The sequence below is a fragment of the Lynx canadensis genome, chromosome D3 (assembly GCF_007474595.2).
Source record: "Lynx canadensis isolate LIC74 chromosome D3, mLynCan4.pri.v2, whole genome shotgun sequence".
Lineage (NCBI taxonomy): Eukaryota > Metazoa > Chordata > Mammalia > Carnivora > Felidae > Lynx > Lynx canadensis.
The window spans coordinates 71,257,398-71,278,633 of record NC_044314.2 but is presented as its reverse complement, the minus strand read 5'-3'; the positions used below and the strand labels follow the sequence as shown (position 1 = coordinate 71,278,633).

General features: G+C 47.2%; 1 protein-coding gene and 1 long non-coding RNA gene across 13 annotated transcripts in view; one reads left to right on the top strand and one right to left on the bottom strand.

Moving 5' to 3' along the window:
• Nucleotides 1–21,236, top strand: part of LOC115528259 — an 86,960-nt gene that overhangs the window by 45,346 nt on the left and 20,378 nt on the right. The window contains exons 3-4 of one of the 2 annotated variants that reach the window (XR_003973190.1): nt 1,535–1,705; nt 6,344–6,817. This is a non-coding gene — a long non-coding RNA (uncharacterized LOC115528259). Of the gene's footprint in view, nt 1–1,534; nt 1,706–6,343; nt 6,818–21,236 lie in introns of those variants that run through there. The other variant, XR_003973191.1, reaches the window with a different exon arrangement.
• MTMR3 (myotubularin related protein 3) overlaps nt 12,287–21,236 on the bottom strand; it is a 148,409-nt gene continuing 139,459 nt past the window's right edge. For 6 of the 11 annotated variants that reach the window (XM_030336206.1, XM_030336204.1, XM_030336210.1 and 3 more), the window contains 4 exons: nt 20,445–20,555; nt 19,884–19,972; nt 19,079–19,105; nt 12,287–17,192 (listed from right to left, as the gene is read on the bottom strand). In XM_030336206.1, coding sequence (XP_030192066.1) covers nt 17,021–17,192; nt 19,079–19,105; nt 19,884–19,972; nt 20,445–20,555 — 399 coding nt within the window. In that variant the 3' untranslated portion in view covers nt 12,287–17,020. The remainder of the gene's footprint in view (nt 17,193–19,078; nt 19,106–19,883; nt 19,973–20,444; nt 20,556–21,236) is intronic. The other 5 variants (XM_030336212.1, XM_030336213.1, XM_030336209.1 and 2 more) reach the window with 3 other exon arrangements.

Sequence of the window (21,236 nt, the reverse complement as noted above, 5' to 3'; positions counted from 1 at the left end):
TACCTCTTCCAGAAGCTCCGTAAAAACACAGCTCTGATGAGGGTGCCTGGGTGGCTCAGTTGGCTAAACATCTGACTCTTGCTCTCAATTTAGGTCACGTCACGATTTCACAGTTGAGCCCTGCATCAGGCTCTGTGCTGACAACTCGGATCCTGGAGCCTGCTTTAGACTCTGCCCCTCCCTCCTCTCAAAACTAAAATAAACATTAAAAAAAAAATCCACAAATCTGATGGGGCATCTGGCTGGCCCAGTTGGTAGAGCATGTGACTCTTGATCTCTGGGTCAAGAGTTCAAGACCCACATTGGACACAGAGTCTACTTTTAAAAAGTGGGGGCAGCTGCCAGAGTGGCTCAGTTGGCCAAGCGTCTGACTTCGGCTCATGTCATGATCCCATAGTTCATGAGTTCGAGCCCTGCATCAGGCTGTGCACTGATAGTGAGGAACCTGCTCGGGATTCTCTTTCAAAATAAATAAAAATAAAACTTAATAATAATAATAGAAGGTCCTCTGATGTTACTTCTGAAAAAATCTTTCAAAGGCCTCCCATGGCTCTAGGGATGAAGACCACGTTCTTTAAGTTCAGACTCGGCTTATCTGAGTCTCCCTTTGCCCTCTGCACTCTAGCCTCCCTGCCCTTTCAGTGCCTTCTTTCAAATGGCCTTGCATCCAGGGCCTCTGCTCTTGCTAGCCTGGCCTGGAGCCTGCCCTCCACACAGCCTCCCCTGTCTACCAGTGGTGCCTAGTTACCACCTCTGTCTCTTTTCACAGAAATCATACTTCTCAAGGAAGCTTTCCTGATGCCCCAACTATACCAAACCCCTAATGTGGGTACTTGGAGCCTCCTTTCCTTCATAACCCTTCTCACAGTTTGCCATGAAGGTTTGCATAATGCATGGGTTTACTAGACTATAAGACCCCAAGGCTAGGGACTGAGCCTGCTTTCCTCCTTTTGTATCCCCTGGACCTAGCAAGGATAGGCACTCAATAAATACAAATATAAAAGTTGAGGGAGAGGAGATAGACATGGGATACATGGGGTAAAGTACATGGGGTAAAGAATAATTAGGTGTGACTGGAATGCAGGCTTTGGTGAGATAGAGCTGGAAAGCCTAGCTGTTGTCAGAATGGGAAGCATGCAGATACCAGACTAAAGAATTCAAGTTTTTTTGTGAATCCAGGGATGTCAGCTAAGCTTCCTGAACAGGACCACAGTTATATGATCAGTTCAGTGGAGAATAAATGGGATGACCTAGTACATTCTAAAAGCCTTTCACAATAAGTTTGAATTGATATTGGCTATGGAACAAGGAATTTGGGGGGGAGGGTGGATTATATTTTCTGTGTGCTATGTCCATTGAGTCTTAGGTATTACTGCTGTAAGTAACACTGGAGACTTTCCACTCAGTGGTCCTAGTGCTTCATACATTAGCTCATCAGGATGAAAAGGGCTGTGATAATAGGCAGCAGAGCATTTCTGCATCCTTTTTCAGCTAGGAATCCAACATTTTTTTGATTCAATTTTTTTTTAAATAGATATTTACTGAAGTGAGCAAGAATTTGTAGCTGTTTGGAGCCTGAGTGGCAGATGAAACCAGCTTGGAGACTTCTTGGAGCACAAGTATGAGTTCCACCCCAGAGGCTGCTGCAGGGTGCCCAGGCTGCACACTGACCACCTCCACACTTGCAGAGCTGAGGGGATCGCAGGTAAGAGGTCCCTAATCACTGCGTGATTAGGCTTGTGAGAGATCATACTCTGACCAGAGGTATGGCCTTGGTGGAGGTTTCAGCTTCGAAAGCCAGGCCTGGATTACTCAGTTGCTCCTCCCTCCACCTCCTGAGGGACGCTGAGTTGTATTTAAGCAGTCCCACATCGCTACCTGTAACTGTGTATGCCAGAGTAACTCAGCCATGCCTCTACCTAAGCTATAAAGAACTAATTAACCACATTTAATAGCCCATAATTTGTTATTTCTGTATTCTATTCCCAAGGTTCCCTCCTAAGTTATTACCCAGGAAGAAACATAAAACTGCACATAAAACTGCATATTTCATGGAAACGAAGTGAGCTCTTTTTTTTTATCTCCCTATGATTTAAAGCAGTGGGTCTTCCTAGTTGGAAATGAGGTTCATTCCACAGATGGGAAAGGATGCCACTCCCTGTTTCCCATCATTATGATGCAGACATATAGACAGGACTGGCTACATGATCTGTGGGACCAGGTACAAAATGATGATGTGGGCCCCTCATTAAATTCGGTAGGAATTTCAGGACTGTAATGGAAGACGGTTAAAGCAGGGGCAGGGCCCTTCTGAGGATGGGGAGGCAGAGGCTGCTCACACAGAGTAGTTTGAGTGCTGGGGGGCGGGGTTGGGCCTCTGCCAGAAGCAGCTCAGCCACAAGAGCAACTCCTTCCCGACAGAACCTCAGTAGAGAAGAAGTGTCAGGAAAGAGCAGGTAAAAGCACACGGCAGCCAGAAGGCCACTTCTGTGAGAGTAAGTGGTGTGGCCAAGGACAGCATTCTCTTGGTCATGATCTGCTTGGGGTTTGGATGTCAGTCATGATCTGCTTGGGGTTTGGATGTCAGAGGGACCAAGGATCAGAAAAGAATCAGGGTGCCTTAGGACATCAGAAGATATCGACAGACAACACTGGGATTGAGGGGGCATGAAGAGGGTGAGTTTCTAGGCATGGAATTCTCCCTGTTTTCATTGAATCAACCAAATTTTTTTTAACTGAAATGGAATGTATCAAATTTAGATGAATGATTCCTTCCCTCTAAACTTGCTTCTCCCTTTTCTCCTCTTGGTAAATGATCTGCCTGGGTAGATCACTGGTCACCCAATCAAGGCAGAAACAAAGACTCATCTTTGATTCCTCCTTTATCTCAACACTACTCACTGAGTCCCGTCAATTCTACTTGCATTGTCCCTCTTGAGCCCACACATCCACTTTTCTCCATATCCACTAACGCCATCATCTTTTCTGGCCATGACTATGGCAACAGCCTTTTAACTGGATTGGCTTTTGAATCATGCTGACTAGAGCTTAAGTCCTCATTCTGCCACATATTAACTAGGTGACCTTGGATAGGGCTCTTCAGCTTTCTGAGCCTCTGCTTTCTCATCTGAAAAATGGGGATAATACCTATTTTAAAGGGTTGTTGTCAAAACTAGATGAAATGATGGAAGTGGCTTAGCACAAAGGATGTGTGAATCAGCATCTTCCCTCTGTTTCTCTCCTCATCCTTCAGGCCTTAGTTTAAACATTACTCCCTTAGGGCCCCCTCTCCTGACATGCCGCAGACTCAGTGCAGGTTCCCAGCAGTGCACACTGCTCTGCAACATTCAGCACACTTATCTGTCTTCTTTCAACAGTCCTTTCCATCAGGACAAGAATCCTGGTTTTTTCTGCCACATGATGCTCTTCATCTACCTTGCTAGCACTGCTCACCTTGCCATGTCATTCCCATGCAGACCTGCCCTGCCATATTCAGTGGGCAGCCTCAGCCAGGATCAGTGCCCCACCTGCCTCAGTGGCTCCTGCCCTGCCACACCTGATAGGCAGTCTTGACCAGGACTGGTGCCCCACCCCCACAAAGTGGCTACAACCCTGCCCCACCCAGTGGGTAGCCTCAGCCAGACCAGCACCCCTCCAAAGCAGCTCCTGCTGGAGGTGGAAGGGCAACACCACTCACCAGTACACTCACAACAATTGCAGCCAGCCACACTGGAGGCTAGTCCTGCACACCAGCATAACCTGTAGTAGCCGCAGCTGGGCATCACGGCCCAGCCCAGCCCTGCCCATGAACACACTTGCAATCATAACAGCCCAGCCACTACAGAAGGGCACATGCAGCCGACACAGCACAGCTTCATAATGCCTGGTTCTAGTAACTAGGGGGTTTGTACTTCTGGGCCCCACAGACAACTTCTACATAAGGCCACTCTTTTAAGACCAAGAAATGTAGTTGATTTACCTAATACATAGAAACAAACACAGGGAATCAGGCAAAATACAGGGATATGTTCCAAATGAAAGAACAAAACAAAACTTCAGAAAAAGAACTAAATGCAATGAAGATAAGCAGTCTACCTGATAGAGTTCAAAGCAGTGGTCATCAAGATACTCATTGAACTTGGGAGAAGAATGGATGAACACAGTGAGAACTTCAATGAAGAGAAAATATTTTTTAAAAATCAGAGCTGAAGAATGTGATAACTGAGGGGTGCCTGGGTGGCTCCGTCAGTTGAGCATCCAATGTCAGTTCAGGTCATGATCTCATGGTTTGTGATTTCAAGCCCTGCTTTGGATCCTCTGTCCCCCTTGCTCTGCCCCTCCCCTGTTTGCACTCTTTCTGTCTCAAAAATAAACATTAAAAAAAAATTTTTTAAATATGATAACAGAAGTGAAAAGAGGGAATCTTAGATAACGCAGAAGGACGGATTGGCAATATGGAAGATAGGGTAGTAGAAATCATCCAAGTTCAACAGCCAAAAGAAAAAAGACTTAAAAAATGAGGCTAATTTAAGAGACCAAAGAGACAACATCAAGCATAACAACATTCACATTATAGGGGTCCCAGAAGAGAGGGAAAGGGGCAGAAAATTTATTTGAAGAAATAATAGCTAAAAACTTCCCTAACCTGAGGAAAGAAACAGACATCCAGGTCCAGGAAGCACAGAGCTGTGAACCCAAAGAAGATGAACCCACAGAGGTTTACAACAAGACAAGTAATGATTAAAATGTCCAAAACTAAAGATACAGATTGAATCTTAACAGCAGCAAGAGGAAAGCAACTAGTTATATACAAAGGAATACCCAAAAGACTATCAGCTGATTTTTCAGCACAAATTCTGCAGGCTAGAAGGGAGTAACCAGATATATTCAAAAGTGCTAAAAGGGGGCACCTGGATGACTCAGTTGGTTAAGCCTCTGACTTCGGCTTAGGTCATGATCTCCTGGCTCATGAATTTGAGCCCTGCATCAGGTTCTCTGCTGTCAACACAGAGCACACTTTGTATCCTCTGTCCCCCTCTCTCTACCCACACCCCCCGCTCGCTCTCTCTCAAAAACAAAAAAAATTACAAATATTTGGGGGAGAGGGGCAGTGCCTGAGTGGCTTAGTCAATTAAGCATCCAACTTTGGCTCAGGTCATGATCTCACAATTCTTGAGTTCGAGCCCCGCATTGGGCCCTGTGCTGACAGCTCAGAGCCTGGAGCCTGCTTCAGATTCTGTGTCTCCCTCTCTCTCTGCCCCTGACCTCGCTCATGCTCATTCTTTCTCTCTCTTTCTCAAAAATGAATAAACATTTTTTTTTAAATCTTAAAAAAAAACAAACAAACCAACAAACCCAAAGCCTATCTATATGCTGCCTATCTGAGACTCATTTCAAACCTAAAGACACAAACTGAAAATGAAGGGATGGAAAACTACAAAATAGGCTTTAAATCAGACTGTAAGAAAAGACAAAGAAGGGCTTTACATAATGATAAGGGGATCAATTCAGCAAGAGGATATAACAATTGTAAATACCTATGCACCCAACCTAGGAGCGCCTAAATATATAAGGCAAATATTAAGACATAAAGGGAGAAATTGATGGTAAATACAATAATGGGGGACTTTGACACCCGACATACCTCAATGGATAACTCAGACAGAAAATCAGTAAGGCCCAGAAAGGCATAGATGGAGTAGGTGGGAGGGACTCTCAGGACAGGGAGAGCTACAGAAATGCAGAAAAAGGCTAAGGGTACCATGGAGGAAAGGGTGCCAGAAGACTCCTTTGAAGTTTGTTCCTACTCAGAGGAGTGTACTTCCCCTCTAAGGGCAAGAGTTCTGCCTGCCCAAGGCCATGGTCAGGAGTTTTATAGGCATGGGCTCCACTCCTCCACCTGTCAGACATGCTGCCTGACCCCACTTCTCCACTCTCCATGGGGTACAGGGCCAGCTCTGCTGCCTCTTCTTTTTCAGGATAGGCATACATTTGGAGGTTTGTGTTTGGGAAATTCAGGAATCACCCACTGCACATCCAGACGCCAGCCTGAATGGAGGGAAGGCGGCCAGAGCCCTGAAGGCGAGGGGCCAGCCAGCACTACTTGACCACTCACCCAGCCCTCACCTGTCGTGGGAGTGAGGTTGTCCATCTCTGAAAGACTCCCAGAAGCCCAGGGAAGAGTTCCCACCCTAGCCAGAAAACCTGTCCCTGGCAACACTCCAAACCGTAGTGGCTGAATATGAAGTGTTTCGTGTTGAGGACCCCTGGCTGGAGATGGCCAAGAGTCTCTACCACCCGTGGAAACACCTGACATATTTCTCTCCTCTCTCTGGTTTGGCAGAGTAGACATGCCATTGCCTTGGAGCAGGGCAGTCTGCATGGAAAACAAACAGGATTCCTGCCTCGTCCAACTTTGGACTACACTGGAAAGCTGGTAAGGTGTGGAGTCAGTCAGAGTAGACGTTCAATGCGAGCTGCAGGGCAGCTACACTTTGTAAGACATGATCTGTTTCCTCACAGAACAATAGCCTCGTGGGTTGATTGAACAAACATCCCACAGATGAGAAATTAAAGCAGGGTAGAGTGGTCAAGGCCACTCTCTAAATAAGCAATTAAGGGGGCTACAACACAGGTCTCACCATCCCCGGGTCAGGGCAGCCTAGTGCTGCACACACACAGACACTAAGCTCTAGCTTCTTCAGGCTAAGAGTTGTCTCAACCCCTGAGTTGTCGGTGTCTGCTGCCAATGATCTTAAATGCAGATTTGTCTTTGTGCTAGAGGTAGAAGTCTTAGAGTTGAGTGAGGGAGCTCCTCCTCAGAAATTTAGTAAATTTTAGTGAGTAGCTAATTCCTTCTTGCAACATGTACTCCTTTGTGCATAATGTAATACAGTTCTGGGTTTTGGAAATACATAGTCCTATGTAATAGTACTAGTACTTTAAAGGTCCCTTTGGAATTGCTCCTAAGCCTTCTTTACTCTGATTTAGGCCTTTTATCCTGCACATGGCCTCTTACCGTTCTTCCCACTTCATCCTCCTAGCTCCCACTCCCAGCTGGCCCTAAGGAGAGACTGAGTAGGGCAGTAGTTGGGAGTGTGGCCTCTGGAGGCAGAAGGCCCAGTCTCAAACCATAGTTCTGCTGCTTATTTGTTGTGTGACTTTGGGCCAGGGCCTTCACAATGCTGGCTCGTTTGCCTTACTTTCTAATGAGGATATAATAGTACTGACTTCACCAAGTTGATAGAATTACATGTGTCCATCCAATTACTTAAACAGTGACTGACCCATAATAAAACCTTAACTATTTTCATTTTGTTCAGTTCTCTGTTCAGAAACGTCAAATAGTTATAGAATGGAGACCGGTGTTTAACCTGAAATAGACTTTCTTGGCCTATTTAAATGGTATTTCCTCACTTACTAATCCATGCACTCCAGCTCACTCAGTTCCCCAAACCTGCCCTCCTGTCTTGGCTCCTGCTGACCCAATATTGCCATCAGTTGAAATCACTGCTGCCCCTCAAGGGCAGGCTCTCTGGTCAGACATGTCGATGGGCTTTTTTCCTCCTTTGAGCCATATTTAAGTAGTCAATATCCAGCTTCCTCCAGTTGTAGAGGAAATCAAAAGTCCTCAGACGTGAAAAATATTCTCCAAACAACTGACCATTTAAAAAATTACTTTCCATTTAGACATTGTTAAATCACAAAAATTCAACTGAGTAACTTTAAAGATCAAATTGGCATGATTCAATGACTCATGAGTTAGGCAGCATCCCATCCAGCAATAGAAAGGAGCTCTGAAGGGCCATACAAAATGCAAAGTTTTTAAAAGGCAGAAATGGGGGTGGGAAAAGGGGAATTATTAGTGAAGAATGCATTGTTCCAGGAAGGTAGCCTATCTAACAGGAACGGAAGGGGTCTATCAAGTGGTTTATCTCACTAGTGCCGACTAGGTACCATGATGACTGGTTAAAGGTTATACCTCAGGAGCTGAAGGTGCAGTTGGGTTAGTTATTAAGCTGTGACTTGCTAACATGGGGCTTAGCACAAGTGACTCCACTTGGGGCCAGTTGTCTCTTTTTAAACATCTCTCTGCTTAACACCCTCCACCCAGCATAGTCCATCTCTCCCATCTCGTGCTTAGGATTGTAAGAGGTCAGAAACTTCTGACACTGACAATACAACACAATGGTGCTGAAGTACAATTTAAGTTTTAAAGCCTAGAATTTCATAAAGTTACAAAGGTATTGATGGAAACTGCTCAAAGATTGCAGTCATTGGCAGATGAGGATCTGAGAGGCCCATTAACACATGAAGAGCTTCATGGAACCAATTAGGTACTTCGTGGGTATGGCTCGAGGATCAGAGAGCTAACAGATTAAGAGAGGCTTTAAGGAAAACTGAGGAGACCCTTGACTAACTTTTCAAAACTGACTGCCCTGTGGGAATGGTGTCTGTTTTATTATGCAGTTATATAAAGTTGAGGAAGGAAATATACACAAAATGATTCTGTTCTAAGGATTAGCCCGTAATTGCAATTGCACTTTGTTAAGAGATACTAGTTTTAGTAGTTTCGTTTTGCAGTTAGTTCCAGTCAAACCTTTTTCACTATTTATATATGCAACTCTAGTCTCCACTTTAAGTAGGTTGACTCAAAGGGGCTTTTTCAGTTCTTTTTGGATAATAAGCACCTTTTAACTTATTTTTATCTGCCTCATCTTCCCTAACAGACGGCACACTCCTAGGGCAAACAGTGCTGAGACAAACAGAAATGCCATGTCATCATCTCATGGGACGGTGGGGGCGGATATGTGTGAGTCACCAGTGAAGCCTGTGCAGACCCATAACCCTCAATTATTTGTTAAATGAAGGAGTCCTGGTGTATCCAGAGCTGTTGAAAGCAAAGACCCTCAGTGAGGGTCCCCAGCAATGAGGGGAGACTAGATGACCTCAGATACCCAGCTGTTGCCCTCAGGTCCATCCAGGTTTTTCAGGCATTGGCCGTGATCTCCAAAAATCTGGAGTGCTTGCAGGACAGGACTGGGTGGAGGACACAAGAATGACAAGGATGATCAAGGATGCTCAGGTAAGGAGAGGCAGAGGCCCCAGCTGGCCTCCTCCCCTCAAGCTGTTAAGGCGGCTCTAGGTGCTCTGGTTCATTCCTGCTTGGTATGGTTCAGAATTTTTTAAGAGTGAGCTTCATAACCAGACTGAATGATGGAGCTTTTCCCAGTCCAAGGGAGGGTGTCTGGAAAGAGGTTAACGTCCTCCTTGGGAGTGGAGGAGGGAACGGCAGATTGGCACCAATGTTCACCCCAGCTCCAGGCACTGACTGCTCTGTAAGGAACCACCAAACCTAGCAGTGGAAAAGAGCAAGGTCAGGTGCTGCAAGGCCTTTCCGTTCAGCCCTCCTTTCACTGACCAGATTGGGTTAGCAGAGCCCTCAGGCCCGAGACAGTCCCGAAGTTAATGCCTCAGAACTGCATGGGGATGGGTGGAGGGCAGTGTACATGTGAGGCATGGCCTTGAACACATCTCTGGTGGGAACAACTGATGTGCTAGCAGTTTCTTCAAGCTCCTGGGAACAATGGCCTTTGCTGCATCCCTGGCAGACTCATAGGGAGCTGTGGTTAATAAAGTGTCTCCATTTTAAATACCTTGATTTGTAAGTCTCCAAGGAAGCATGCATGAAAGGAGGGCAGAGAACTGAACCTCAGGAATACCAATATTTAGGAAGCAGGGAGAGGACTGTCAGGAAAAGTCCCTGAAGGCCAATTGAAGAGGTGTAAGAGTCAGCAGGAGGTTTATTAAGGTTACCCTGTTGTAAAGTGCTTTGAGAAGGAATGCTTTGGGGCAGGGTCTGGGGTGTATGGCTAGTACTTGGGGACATCTGAGAACAGTGTTAGAGGGGCAATAGGAGCTTCTGAGCTGGTTGATCAAGTCAGATGAAAAATCATACCCTTGAGGTGCCAAAGGAGGGAGGTCACGTCCCAAGGGCTGACAGGGAGGGACCTCAAGAGTGGGAGCTGCCCCCAGTCAAGAATGTATGCTAGTGGGTACCACCTTCTGGGTGACTTGAAAGAACCTGCAGTTCTAGGGACTGACCTTCCAAATGGCAACAAAGTACAACAGGGGAACCATTTACAACTAACACTTATCTATTTTAACTTGCGTGACAAAGCCTTAATATGTTCGGCTACCTTGGGCTCCATTAGCATTGGAGATGGCAGGGAGGATCATATGAATGCAAGGTCTTCGCTTCCTTTTCCAACCACGGACTCTAGGATCCTCATGGTGGCTCTCTTGCTAGATAGAGCACACAGTCTGGGCCCAGGCCTCTGCCTCAGACATCTATGCTACAGAGGTAAGGGCCACCTGGCTCTGCCTCCCCTGTTCCTCAGCCTGGAGAGTGGGTCTACATCTTGCAGTTCGGTGTGTAATCTGGCACCTCAGCAAAGTGAGGCCACCTCAGTCTCCACAGGGCACAGGAGTTCTTAGCTGCCACCTCCTCAAACCCAACAAGCAGTTTCTTTCTGACCCCCTTTCATTGCTTTTATATAATTTTAAAGCATCAGTACACCTGCAGACCCGCCTCCATTAAAAAAATTTTAATCCTTTAATAAAGTACATACATGAACTTTAAAGTCTTTGAGTAGTGATACATTTGTAATTTATTGTAAAACTCAGATCAGAATGCTTCAAAGTCAAAATTTTATCTCTGTAAGGTGGAGGACATGAGGTGGGGCCAACTGTCTTCTAGTTTTAAGATATGGTAAAATAGAATGTCTGCCAGCTGCCAGCAGCCAGAGACAGAAATGCCATCTCATCTCATGAACAGTGGGGAGGGGAACATTTACTTAACACCCACCTTCAACCTCCTCTTCTGGAAAGTGCTCTGCTCTAGATGAGGAAATGCTCAGTTCCTCACCCACCCACCGGCGTCTCAGCTGGTGCTGCGGGCCTGGGATTCCAAACCCAGGTTCTCTCCACCAAACTAGTGGTTTTGAAACTGGCTCTTGTGGCTGTGCTTCAGGGGATCCCTGAAAACACTTCAAAGATCATATTAAATATTAAAAATCATCTCTAATATGTACACTCAACGATAAAACACATTAGCTTAGACTGACTGAGACCTCACAATAAGGTGTCTGTAGCTGCCTCTGTGTAGGCTTCTCAGAGGTCAGCGATGCAGAGGGTGCTAGCCTGGTGCCTGGATCACCATGCCCAGCTGCAACTCAATGCTAGTGGCTCTCACTGTAGAATAACTTGAGTGCTTATTTATAATCGTTGGGTGTTTCTTACTAATCTATGGAGGATAAGGATTTAAAGCAGGTATTGAATATTCTCCCCTATTAATCCTTTTTTTCAAGCATCTACTTCACTTTTGTCAATAACCAGAGATTGCAGGCAAGCTGTGACTATTACCATTTGCAGCCACTTACCTATTTACAGTAAGGATTTTTTTCCTGTATCCTACAAATTCAGAAATAAATTGGAGGCTGAGACCGTTCACAACTAATCCATTTGCAGTAGTAAAAAGGCATCCCCCCCCCTCCATCCCACTAATTTAAGACAATGTCACTACTTAGTTCAGGCTACTGTTATATATTTGGAAGGTTAAAAACAAAAGCAATGATTATAATACCAAAACCTTTTAATTTTGGTTAGAAGGGAGAAGGCTCCCAGTTTTAAACCTTTTGGTGTCGACTACTAAGCTCTTCTGTGAGATTTTTGGCTTGGCTAGCTCAAAGATAAGCAGGTTAAAATAGCTATCTAAGGCTGTCTTCTGGAAGCCCAAGAGCACTGGAAGGTGGTGGAGGTGGAGTCAGGCAAGGTTTCCTATTCAGATTTTGTTAATTCATTGACAACCTTAAGTCTTTACCACTCCCTGAGGGTCAGTTTCCCTCAATGAAAAAACCAGGACTTTGAATTAAATCGACCACTTTCAGACTTTTATTTTAAGCACCAAAACCTTTCTTCAAATCATATCTTACTTGTAAGTCTAATACTTGAATGGGCCTGGGGGCTCCCTCCCCACAAAACAGCGCAAAAACCACAAAACTACATGATCTATAAGGCCCCTTCCACCTGTAAATGTCAGGATTTCAAGTCCCTTACCTCCAAAACACAAACGCTGACCCCTGCTGTCCCTTCCTGGCCAGGCCCCTCCCTCCTCTCCTGGACCAACTAAGGGGCCTAGTTGACTCATCCCCAGCACCTAATACACTGGCCATAGCACTGACTAGAGAACCACAGTGGCAGCCGGAATCCAGGGGCTGAACAACCGTTTGTGGGTGAAAATGACAAATTTATTTCGTTTACATGGTCACTGAGGCTACAGCAAAATCAACACTGTTACAATAGGCAAGCACTACTGTCTGCAGCAACACACAGCACATTTCTTAAACAGCATCCGAGGCTCATAGGTTATGTTTGCATAAAAAAAAAAAATGTATGAACCAATCAGGAAGCAGTTAAAGGCCCATTTTAAATGCCAATGCCAAACAAATTTCACTGGAAATACAATTAAATGCAACTGCCAGGAGCACTGTAAGAAAAGGTGACCCAAATTGGGCAGGAGAGAAAAGACCGGAAGTGGTAAATAAAATACAATAGCAAAAACGTTGTGATTCCTGTTGGGGGCTGGGAGGGTCCTTCCCCTCATGCCTCTGAACGTGGGCCTAGCTTAGAAGAGGCCTGTTCCACCGGGGAGGCAGCTGGTACCTGTGCAAAATGTGCAGATGGTGAACTGCATACAGAAGAGAGGAACAAAGTGTCAGTGTGGTTATGTGCTGGGGACAGCGGGCCTTGTGTTTTAAGAATCAAAGGCTTAGGAGGGTCACCTCTTACAGCTAGAAGCATCTCAAACATTCTAGGCCGGCCCTCACGATACCTTGTCAGTAACCTCAACTTAGGACAAATGTTCTTAGAAAACCTGACTAGAAATTAAATCCTAGGATTCCTGCCATGTCACTCAAAACTGCAAACGGAGAGTCACTGCTCCACAACCTAGGGCTCATTTTCAACTGCTGTTTAGCCTATCCTCACAGAATTCAATTGGATACAGGTGCAGCCCGGGGGTCAGATCACTTGAACGGGCGCTAGCTAAATGAATTCCTGCAACAGCACCTTCAAATCCGCCCTCATGCTTAAAGGATCAGTAGAGGTCAGGGCTAGAGTTAACAACTTCAGCAAACATGGAATCTCCCAGCCTCATGCACAGCAGCTAAAGTCTATCAGCCATTTCAATAGCCTGTAATCTTATTCTAGGGTGTACCCTCAATTCCCATTTCAGTATTTTTTAATAGCTGGATATTGTTTAACAGGTCTTCTGGCACCATTTTGTTCATTCTCTGTCAAATCTGCCACAGCTTTTTAAGTCTTAGAATATACTTTGCTAACATAGAAATGAATAGTGAACATAATAGCAAAGTAAAGAAAAATTTTTCTGTACATCCTCACTAGAAAATCCCAGTGGATTAAGGCAGCCCTATCATCTTTTGGACTGAGATTAAGGCCAGAGTCTGGAAAGAAGGGGAAAACTGAGAAAATGCCAGGATAAGAAAGTTCGGAGGAGGACATCCTGGCATCTCAAGATCACTGTTTAGTCCCCCATTGCTTCACACCAAATTCCTCCAATGTGGGGTCCTCAGAAAACCAGCCTTGCCCTTGGAAAACCACCTCTGTCAGCACCTGGCCATCTCCCACATCACTTCCTTAGCCTGAGATGCACACTGTGCAGGTCTTCTCAGCACGCTGACTCTTCATATTCCCACCCCCAGCAGCTCCACATCTATGGGCCCCTGACAGCCTTGCTAGGTTCTGCTAGTGTTTTAACTGGCAGAGGGCTGAACCCTTAGAGATTAGAAACAGGAGCTGTGTGTGGACAGACATTGGCTAGGACACACTCATTTTTACAGTCTGAATATGGCCCTCCCGATAGCAGCTGAAGTGGCACCTTCTCCTTCCAGAGAACAGGCTAATTCTCAAACACCCGCTGGATGGCACTCTCAGCTTTCAGACTAGTATCATTTGAGCTGTTTATATACTTTGTGTTCATGTACTTTAGGCAGAGAATACATCCAGAAAGTGACCCTGGAAAGCCTGCCCTGAGGAGGCCCAGAGCTGGGCACTAATCATACCCACCTTCCCTAGGGAGGAACTGCTTACTGTAGCTCTCCCACAGACCTGTGGGATGGGAAGAATGCCCCGTGGTGATGCAGAAGAAAGAAAATCCACCTCTGTAAAGAGCAAGAACTAGTTAAGAAGGGACTAGATGCTAGGGTCTTGCTTGGCTGGTTGCAGATCTAAAGAGAAGTCCAGCCCTCTCTACGGAGGGAGGAAGGGGACCTACAGTTAGGCACATAATCCAATCACATCCGTTTCAGCTTCTGCCCCCCAAGGGCTCTCTGCTCTCCCATATGCTCTCATCCAAGAACAGACAGAAGCATCTCCAGCCACCTCCCCCTGCCCCAAGTCTTCCACACTCCACTGCATGCAGGGCTCTGTGCTTAACCACTGCTGCAGGTGCAGCTGGTGCTCCCCGGGTGTGGTGGGGTTAAGGAGCCAGAGCACAGGCTGCCCTGCGATCCATCAATCATCAGCAGTGACAGCGGGGGGAGGGGCGCACGTGGGGAGAGGAGCCTAGAGACCAGAGGTAGTTTTATTTACTATTGATGCTCAGTTCTCCAGATGAGAAAGAACCCCTGGTGTTAAGATGCCCAACTGCTTTGCCTTCTTAGTTTTGGAGATGTTAGGGACAAAACCATCAAGGAAATACATTTCAGTGCTTGGGCATTGTGCTGCGGCTCTTTGCAAAGGTCCAGAGTAGAACAGAAACCTGTAGTTTTCCTTCGCCAAAGTTCAGTTTCCCGGCAGCACCTCCAATTGCTGCTGTTTAAGAAGGAAAAGGGATGAAGAGGGAATAAATCACAGGGCAAAGAATTGGAACGTGTTAGCAAATGCTACCATGCGGAACACTAAACTTTATTCACTTTATTTATATATTTAACAGTTCTAAAGTATTTACTTCTTGCTTTGACAAAAAATGAAAAATATAGGAGCGCTGACTGACTCCTCTTTAGGAGAAAAGGGTTATATGTACAGCTACGGAGAGTTACGGTTCCTCCTTTACATACAAAGAAAAATATTAATAAAAAAGTGCTTCATTGATCGAAAAGGGCTAAGAGCTGCAAGCATTTATTCACACTGTACATCAGACCCAAGAAACCCGTATCATAACCTCTTGGCACCTGTCACTAGAACTGCACAATCTCAATTAGACTGACTTCTCCCTACCTGCAAGGCCAGACCACACAGAGTGCGGAGAAGAACTACACCCTGTTTCACTGAATTCAAACTCCGAGCGAGCAACCTGCTGCAACTGGGAAGTCAGGGACGTGCTCAGATGCTCTTGGCTTTGCCTGGACTGACATCTCCAAGGAAGGCTCTGGGCCACGTCTTAACCACACAGAGGCACACACAGGAGCCAGCTTCCTGAGACAACTTCCCTTGGCCAGGGAATTGCTTCCAGAGGGTAAGAGAGTTCCCTGGCCTCACCCCCACCCACTCACCACAATCCGCCATTACCACTTAGCAGCTTTTAGCAGAGCCAAGCATGGCCCCTCCCTTGAGAGGGAGGGCAGGCACAAAACATGGATGCCAAGATTACAAAGCACAAACCTATAAACTCCTCTCCACCCTTCCCCACACTCACCTCTACCACAAATATTCTTGATTTAAGGCTCTTTTTGGACCACATCAAAGCTTACTGAGGAAAGGTGCCCCAAATCTCCTACAGGCTGTGTCACTTCTCTAAAGAACCCTGCAGAGTCACCAAGTGGCCCCTCACTGCTGGCCAGCAGCACAGGAACAGGGCAGGGGGACTGCTGGGGCCTTCCCACTGCCCCAGGAAGGGAAGGAGAAGGAAGGCTGATTGTATGGGACATACTCCCTTTTCCAGACGCTTGCACTCTGAAAAGCTGATTCTACCCCTTAAGGGGGAGATCCATGATTTGTTTGGTTTGGGAATGGGAAATTTTTGGAACCCTGAGTCTGGATTTCCCTGTGCTGGTCAAGGAAAAGAGATTGTTTTGGGGGGACCAGGCCCCGGCAGGGGCTTCAAGGTGCACCCGGGCTCAGGGAAGGCTTTGGCCTTGGCCATGGCAGCAGGACCACTGCACTCTGGCCAGTCTGTACTCCTATGCCTGAGGGTGGGAAGCACTACACAGCCTGGCTGAGGGAGGCATACTCATGACAGCGAAGGGAACCCTAAACCATCTGGGTCGAGTTAAAAACAGAATCCCATGCGAGAGAGAACAATGCTGGCCACCCCGATTCCCAGGCCCTCTCGCTTGCCTCAGGACAACAAACACCTTCCCTCCCCAAAGCAAGGCTCAGAAGGGTTACGTTTTATTATGTGCCCCTCCCTCCAAATGCCAATCCCATTTATCTGTGAGGTGGAACTGGCCCGGCTCCTGTGAGGAGGCAGAGGGCACTTGGGACAGTCTGTTAGGAAGATGCTTCAGCCACCTCAGCAGCACAGGTTTTTCGAATCAGCTCTGATGTGACAATGGCACGAGGAATGGTCACAAACAACAGCCCCAGCTTTCTTCCCCACTAGCTCAGGCCTCCACTCCTGACTCTGACCAGCCTCTCTCCGTCCTGAGGAACCAAGCCAACCCTCAGCATCATGGGACAACAGGTGGCTCAACAGTCACAGACGGCTGGCAACCTCTGGTCTTCCATTTAAAAAAAAAAAAAAAAAAAATTTTTTTTTTAAGACAACCAGCAGACTTTCTTTTTTGGAAGCAGAGGAAGGATGGAAAAGGGAGAGGGGAAAAAAACAAAACAGGAAATAAAAATCAATCTACAGTCCAGTGGTACATCCCAAATTTCTGTCACTCTGCACAGGTGGTTCCATGCCCCCATTCCAAAGTGCACGGGCCTCTCGGTCTGCCCAGCCTGTGGGCCTGTCAGAGGAACAGCAGCTTGGCCTCTGCCCGCCCCAGGTCACTGAGCTTCAGTTTGAAGTGGCAGCAATGGGCTTATCCAGTTCAAGGTCAATGCTGGAGCTTGTGGGATGTAGGCTGCTATAGCAAGACTTGCACACTCGACTGGGTTCAAAGAGCTGCTGGCTGGGAACTGGAACCTTCTGATTACAACAACTGGAGCAGAACACATTCCCACAATTCCTTGAGATGAGAAGAAGAAACAAAACAATGTTAGTTTCAGTAGCAGATATGGTGTAGGGAAACCAACTTCAGAAGACAGGACTTTGTTGTACGTCCTTCGGATGTGCTAGAGACTCCTCCAACAATGAACTGTTCATTTGTCTAGCCCAGGAACAAGCCAAGCAGAGAGGGGGGGATCCCTACCTAGCAGAGTCGCACGCCACTGTGACTTTAGGGCCAAGGACAGTTGGCTGCCTCACCATTATGGCTCAAGATTACCAGGTGCACAGGAAGATGTTCAAGAGAGATCCATGAGAACAAAAGGGCCCAGGGCAGGAGTAGCTGCTAGCTCACTGGGTAAGTTCTGGCCCAGAAAACCCACTTGGCCACACCCACCTGGGCAATGGCCTTTGTGTAACTTGTGGTCACAGAGAGGCCAGAGTCCAGTGGAACTACCTCCGAGCCCCTCAGAGGAGACAAACTACCAAGCCCAGCCGGGGAGTGAGGAGCCTTGCCCAACGGGCTACTCCTCCAGAGGCTCGGAGGCAGGGTCATGGAGAACAGACTATTGTCACCAAGGACTGCCCTGCTGCCAGCATGCAAAGCCAGAAGACAAGCAACCAGTGACGCATGCTCAGGGTGAAAGGACAAGAGCACAAATGAACACACGTGCACAAACACCCCCCTTATTAGATAGGTGTCAGTCAATTATGGCTCACTCCCCTGCCTCCGTGCATCTCCAGGGAATATCAGAGCTCCACCCAAAGGCCTGACTACACCCAGGCCCCTCTCTCCTCCTCCACTTGAAAGCCCAGCTATGATGTGTCTGTGCAGCACAGGTGCACATCCAAACAGCTACCCTTCACAGCTAAGAGGAAAGGGACTGGCAGAGGATGAGTTTCTGCCCACCTTACAACCCCACTCTGCTAGGACCTTAAGTACAAATCAATCTCAATAAAACCAAGAATGGGAGACTTCAAGGAGCCTGAAGTCGCCCACCAAAGACTTGGGGAAAACAGGTGAAGGGAAATCCTCCTCATCCTCGGCCAGCATCACTCACTACCTTTTCATTTATGCTCCTCAGAATGCAAACCCACTGCTGGATTAAGGACCACCTGGACACAGAGGAGAAAATACTAAATACCCTTTGCAGACCAAAAACAAACAAAAAACCACAAGGAGAAGGCTATACATGGGGCAATGGAAGGACAGAGAACCAAAACAAACACACACAACTTCATCTTCTAGAACGCAGTAAGCACTCACGTTTCTGAAAAACATGAGTCAGCAAGAACCTGTGGTTACACAAAAAAACTACCTAAATCTATTTCTGAACATCTACATTTATCATACCTGTTGGAGTTCATCCTGACATGAATTTCATCAGTTAAGCTTTTCTATCTGGTTTCTTTCAGGGGATCCTAACAGAGCCTAAGTGGAACCTCCCACTAAAGTCTTCCATGCTAAAACAGTTCTCTGGGAAGACCACCTCTGTTCAGTCTCACTCTCTTTTTAAAAAACAGAAGCAGCAATGCTGTCTGACTTGGGAGGTCATGAAGCATCATTCTAGCATTCCACTCAATGACTAACCCAAAGGAAATAGCTCTGAAAGCCCAACTGGCTACTCCACAAGACCAGCCCCAGCTGAGGCACTGCTTCTCAGTCACAAGCAAGATGGCTCGGTTGACCTGTGTGGGCAGAAAGAGAGTGCATGACTGCAGCCTGACTTGGCCCTCATAGTCTCCTCAGTCAGCTGCTTTGGATTCCCCCCAATCCCACCTGTCTGCCTGCACTCCCAGCCCCCGGCTTTATCCCAATGAGTGCAGAGAGGGGGAAATGGCAGTGTTAGTGTGGAGAAGTTATTGTAGATGTGTAGACATCACAGACAGGTTGTTGTAAATGCTCACCACGTTTGATCAACACGGTCAGTGTCCCTGCAAGGAGGGGAGAGAGAGCTCAGAGAAGCCAACCAAAGTCATTCGGGCTTGGGGCGCAGGGTGGGGAGATATACAGTCCTAGAAGCATCATTTCTAGACAAAGAAGTGGTTCCATTTTCTACCTGGGTTCACTTACGTGGGTGAACTATGTCAGGATTCAGATAAACATCCTATCCCAAGAACACTGAACATCCTCCAGTCAGCTACCACCCCAGTTGGGGCAAAACATCCCTAGCAACTAACTACCCCAACCAAGAAGAAAGAAAGAAAGTCAGGAGCCTTAAGGATTGAACACTGTGTCCTCAGCTGTCCCCAGTAGTCCCCGCAGCTAGGTCTCATCACTACTGGCACAAGGAAAACAAGTTTGGGGTCAGGGAGCAAGGTAAGGAGTAGGCAAATGAAGTTCTCTGCCCACAGCAGGAAAACTGTTTTTGCCAATAGCAGCCATGTTGAATAGGAAGAAATTGTATTCTAGGAGTAAGAAATGGTAGTTTGGGTGGTGGCTGTTGCTCTGCTAATCCAGGAAGCAAAGCAAAAGGGGACATCATTTGCACATTTCAAAATTTTATCATGATCACTCTGAACTGGAAATAAGACCCCAAATGCAAACACCAATCTCAGAGGCACAAAAGACGAGCTGGCGTCCTGTAGACCCCAGGGTCTGCCTCAGATGAACACTGCCAGCCAGATCCCTGCACCTCTCCAAGCTGCAGGCACTGAGGGCCAAAATGTAGCCTCCACACCCTGGCCCACCCACCACACCCCCCAACGGCACCTGCAGTGGTGCTTCCTGCTGGCGAGCCAGAAGGCGCTGTCGCACGCGTAGCAGTGGGCAGCCAGGTGATCAGGGAGCCAACGGGTCATCTGTAAAACAGATGGGGCCAGGTTAGTGACGGGAGATGAGCCATCCAGCTGGAGCCGGCAAGAGCCATGCTGGGGGCAGCAAGAGTCACAAGAACCATACTGGCTCTGGTGGCACCAGCCCAGCAGGTCTGATGTCAGCAGTACAAGAAAGGCGTCCAAATCGTTTCCCTAGAGGGGACTCCAAACTCCCCTGAGATAAAGTATCAGGCAGCAGCAAACACCCTGGGTCACTATGAGAGCTGGCAAGGCTCCAGTCCACAGAGGCAATGAGAGAGGACCACTTTGCTGAGTCTCCCTGGCTCAGAAATTCTAGGCTTGATGGGGATTCACAGGCGCTGAGATTCACAGAGGCTCAAGGCTAAGCGTGCTATGAGGTCGTTCCTTGGCCAGGGGCATGGGATAGGGATAGGGGTGGAGAAAAACCATAAAACAGTTGCATGGACGGCACTCAGAACAGGGGCTGAGCCTGTACCTCCGTGTCCTGTTTATCCACCTGCTCCCAGCTGGCTTCAGAGAAAATCTCTGTGCTGCAGCGAGACAAACAGTTCTGATCCAGATTGCTTTCCGAGTCGGGGATTGAAGTCTGTTGGCAAACAAACACAGCTGAACAGAATGAACCTGGCTCCTCCCAGAAGAAGAAAGGGCTTGGAAAAGAAGGGAGCACCGGGGACTTTGGGTGGGCCTGAGTGTTAGGGCTGCCAGATCTGTGGTGCATCAGCCACCAAGAAATGGGTTGAGCAGGTGCAGAGACAGGCCTGAACTCAGGTGGAAGAGAGAGACACAGATCTAAGGCTGTGTGCAGTGACTCTGCAGTGCACAGATGGGCCCTGGGTTCCAGGAAGTGAGTGGGGCAGAAGTGACCAGGATGGAGTGTGAACTCTGTGAGCTGCTCCATTGAGTCTGTTAATCCAACCCTGCCACTTACATCTACGTGTTGAAACTGAGTGCTTTGGGCATGTCCTCCTTTCTCTGAAGGACTCTTTGGGAAAATGAGAAATCATCATTAGTATGAAGGAAAAATGGAGAAGTCTGTTTGAATTGAAAGTCATTGGATGAGCCCGCCTTTAATGTACGCTGACTGCTTCAGAGCCAGGCTCACGCATGTACGTGAACACAAGTCAGACCCAGCAAGTAAGGAGAGCACCTCCCTGAGAACCTCCCCTCACAGAGCCCCACTTCCAGTCACCAGGCCTCATCAGTGCTAACTCCTGGACAGTGCCAACACCAATACTTCTCCCCATTTCTACTTGCCATCATCACCTGC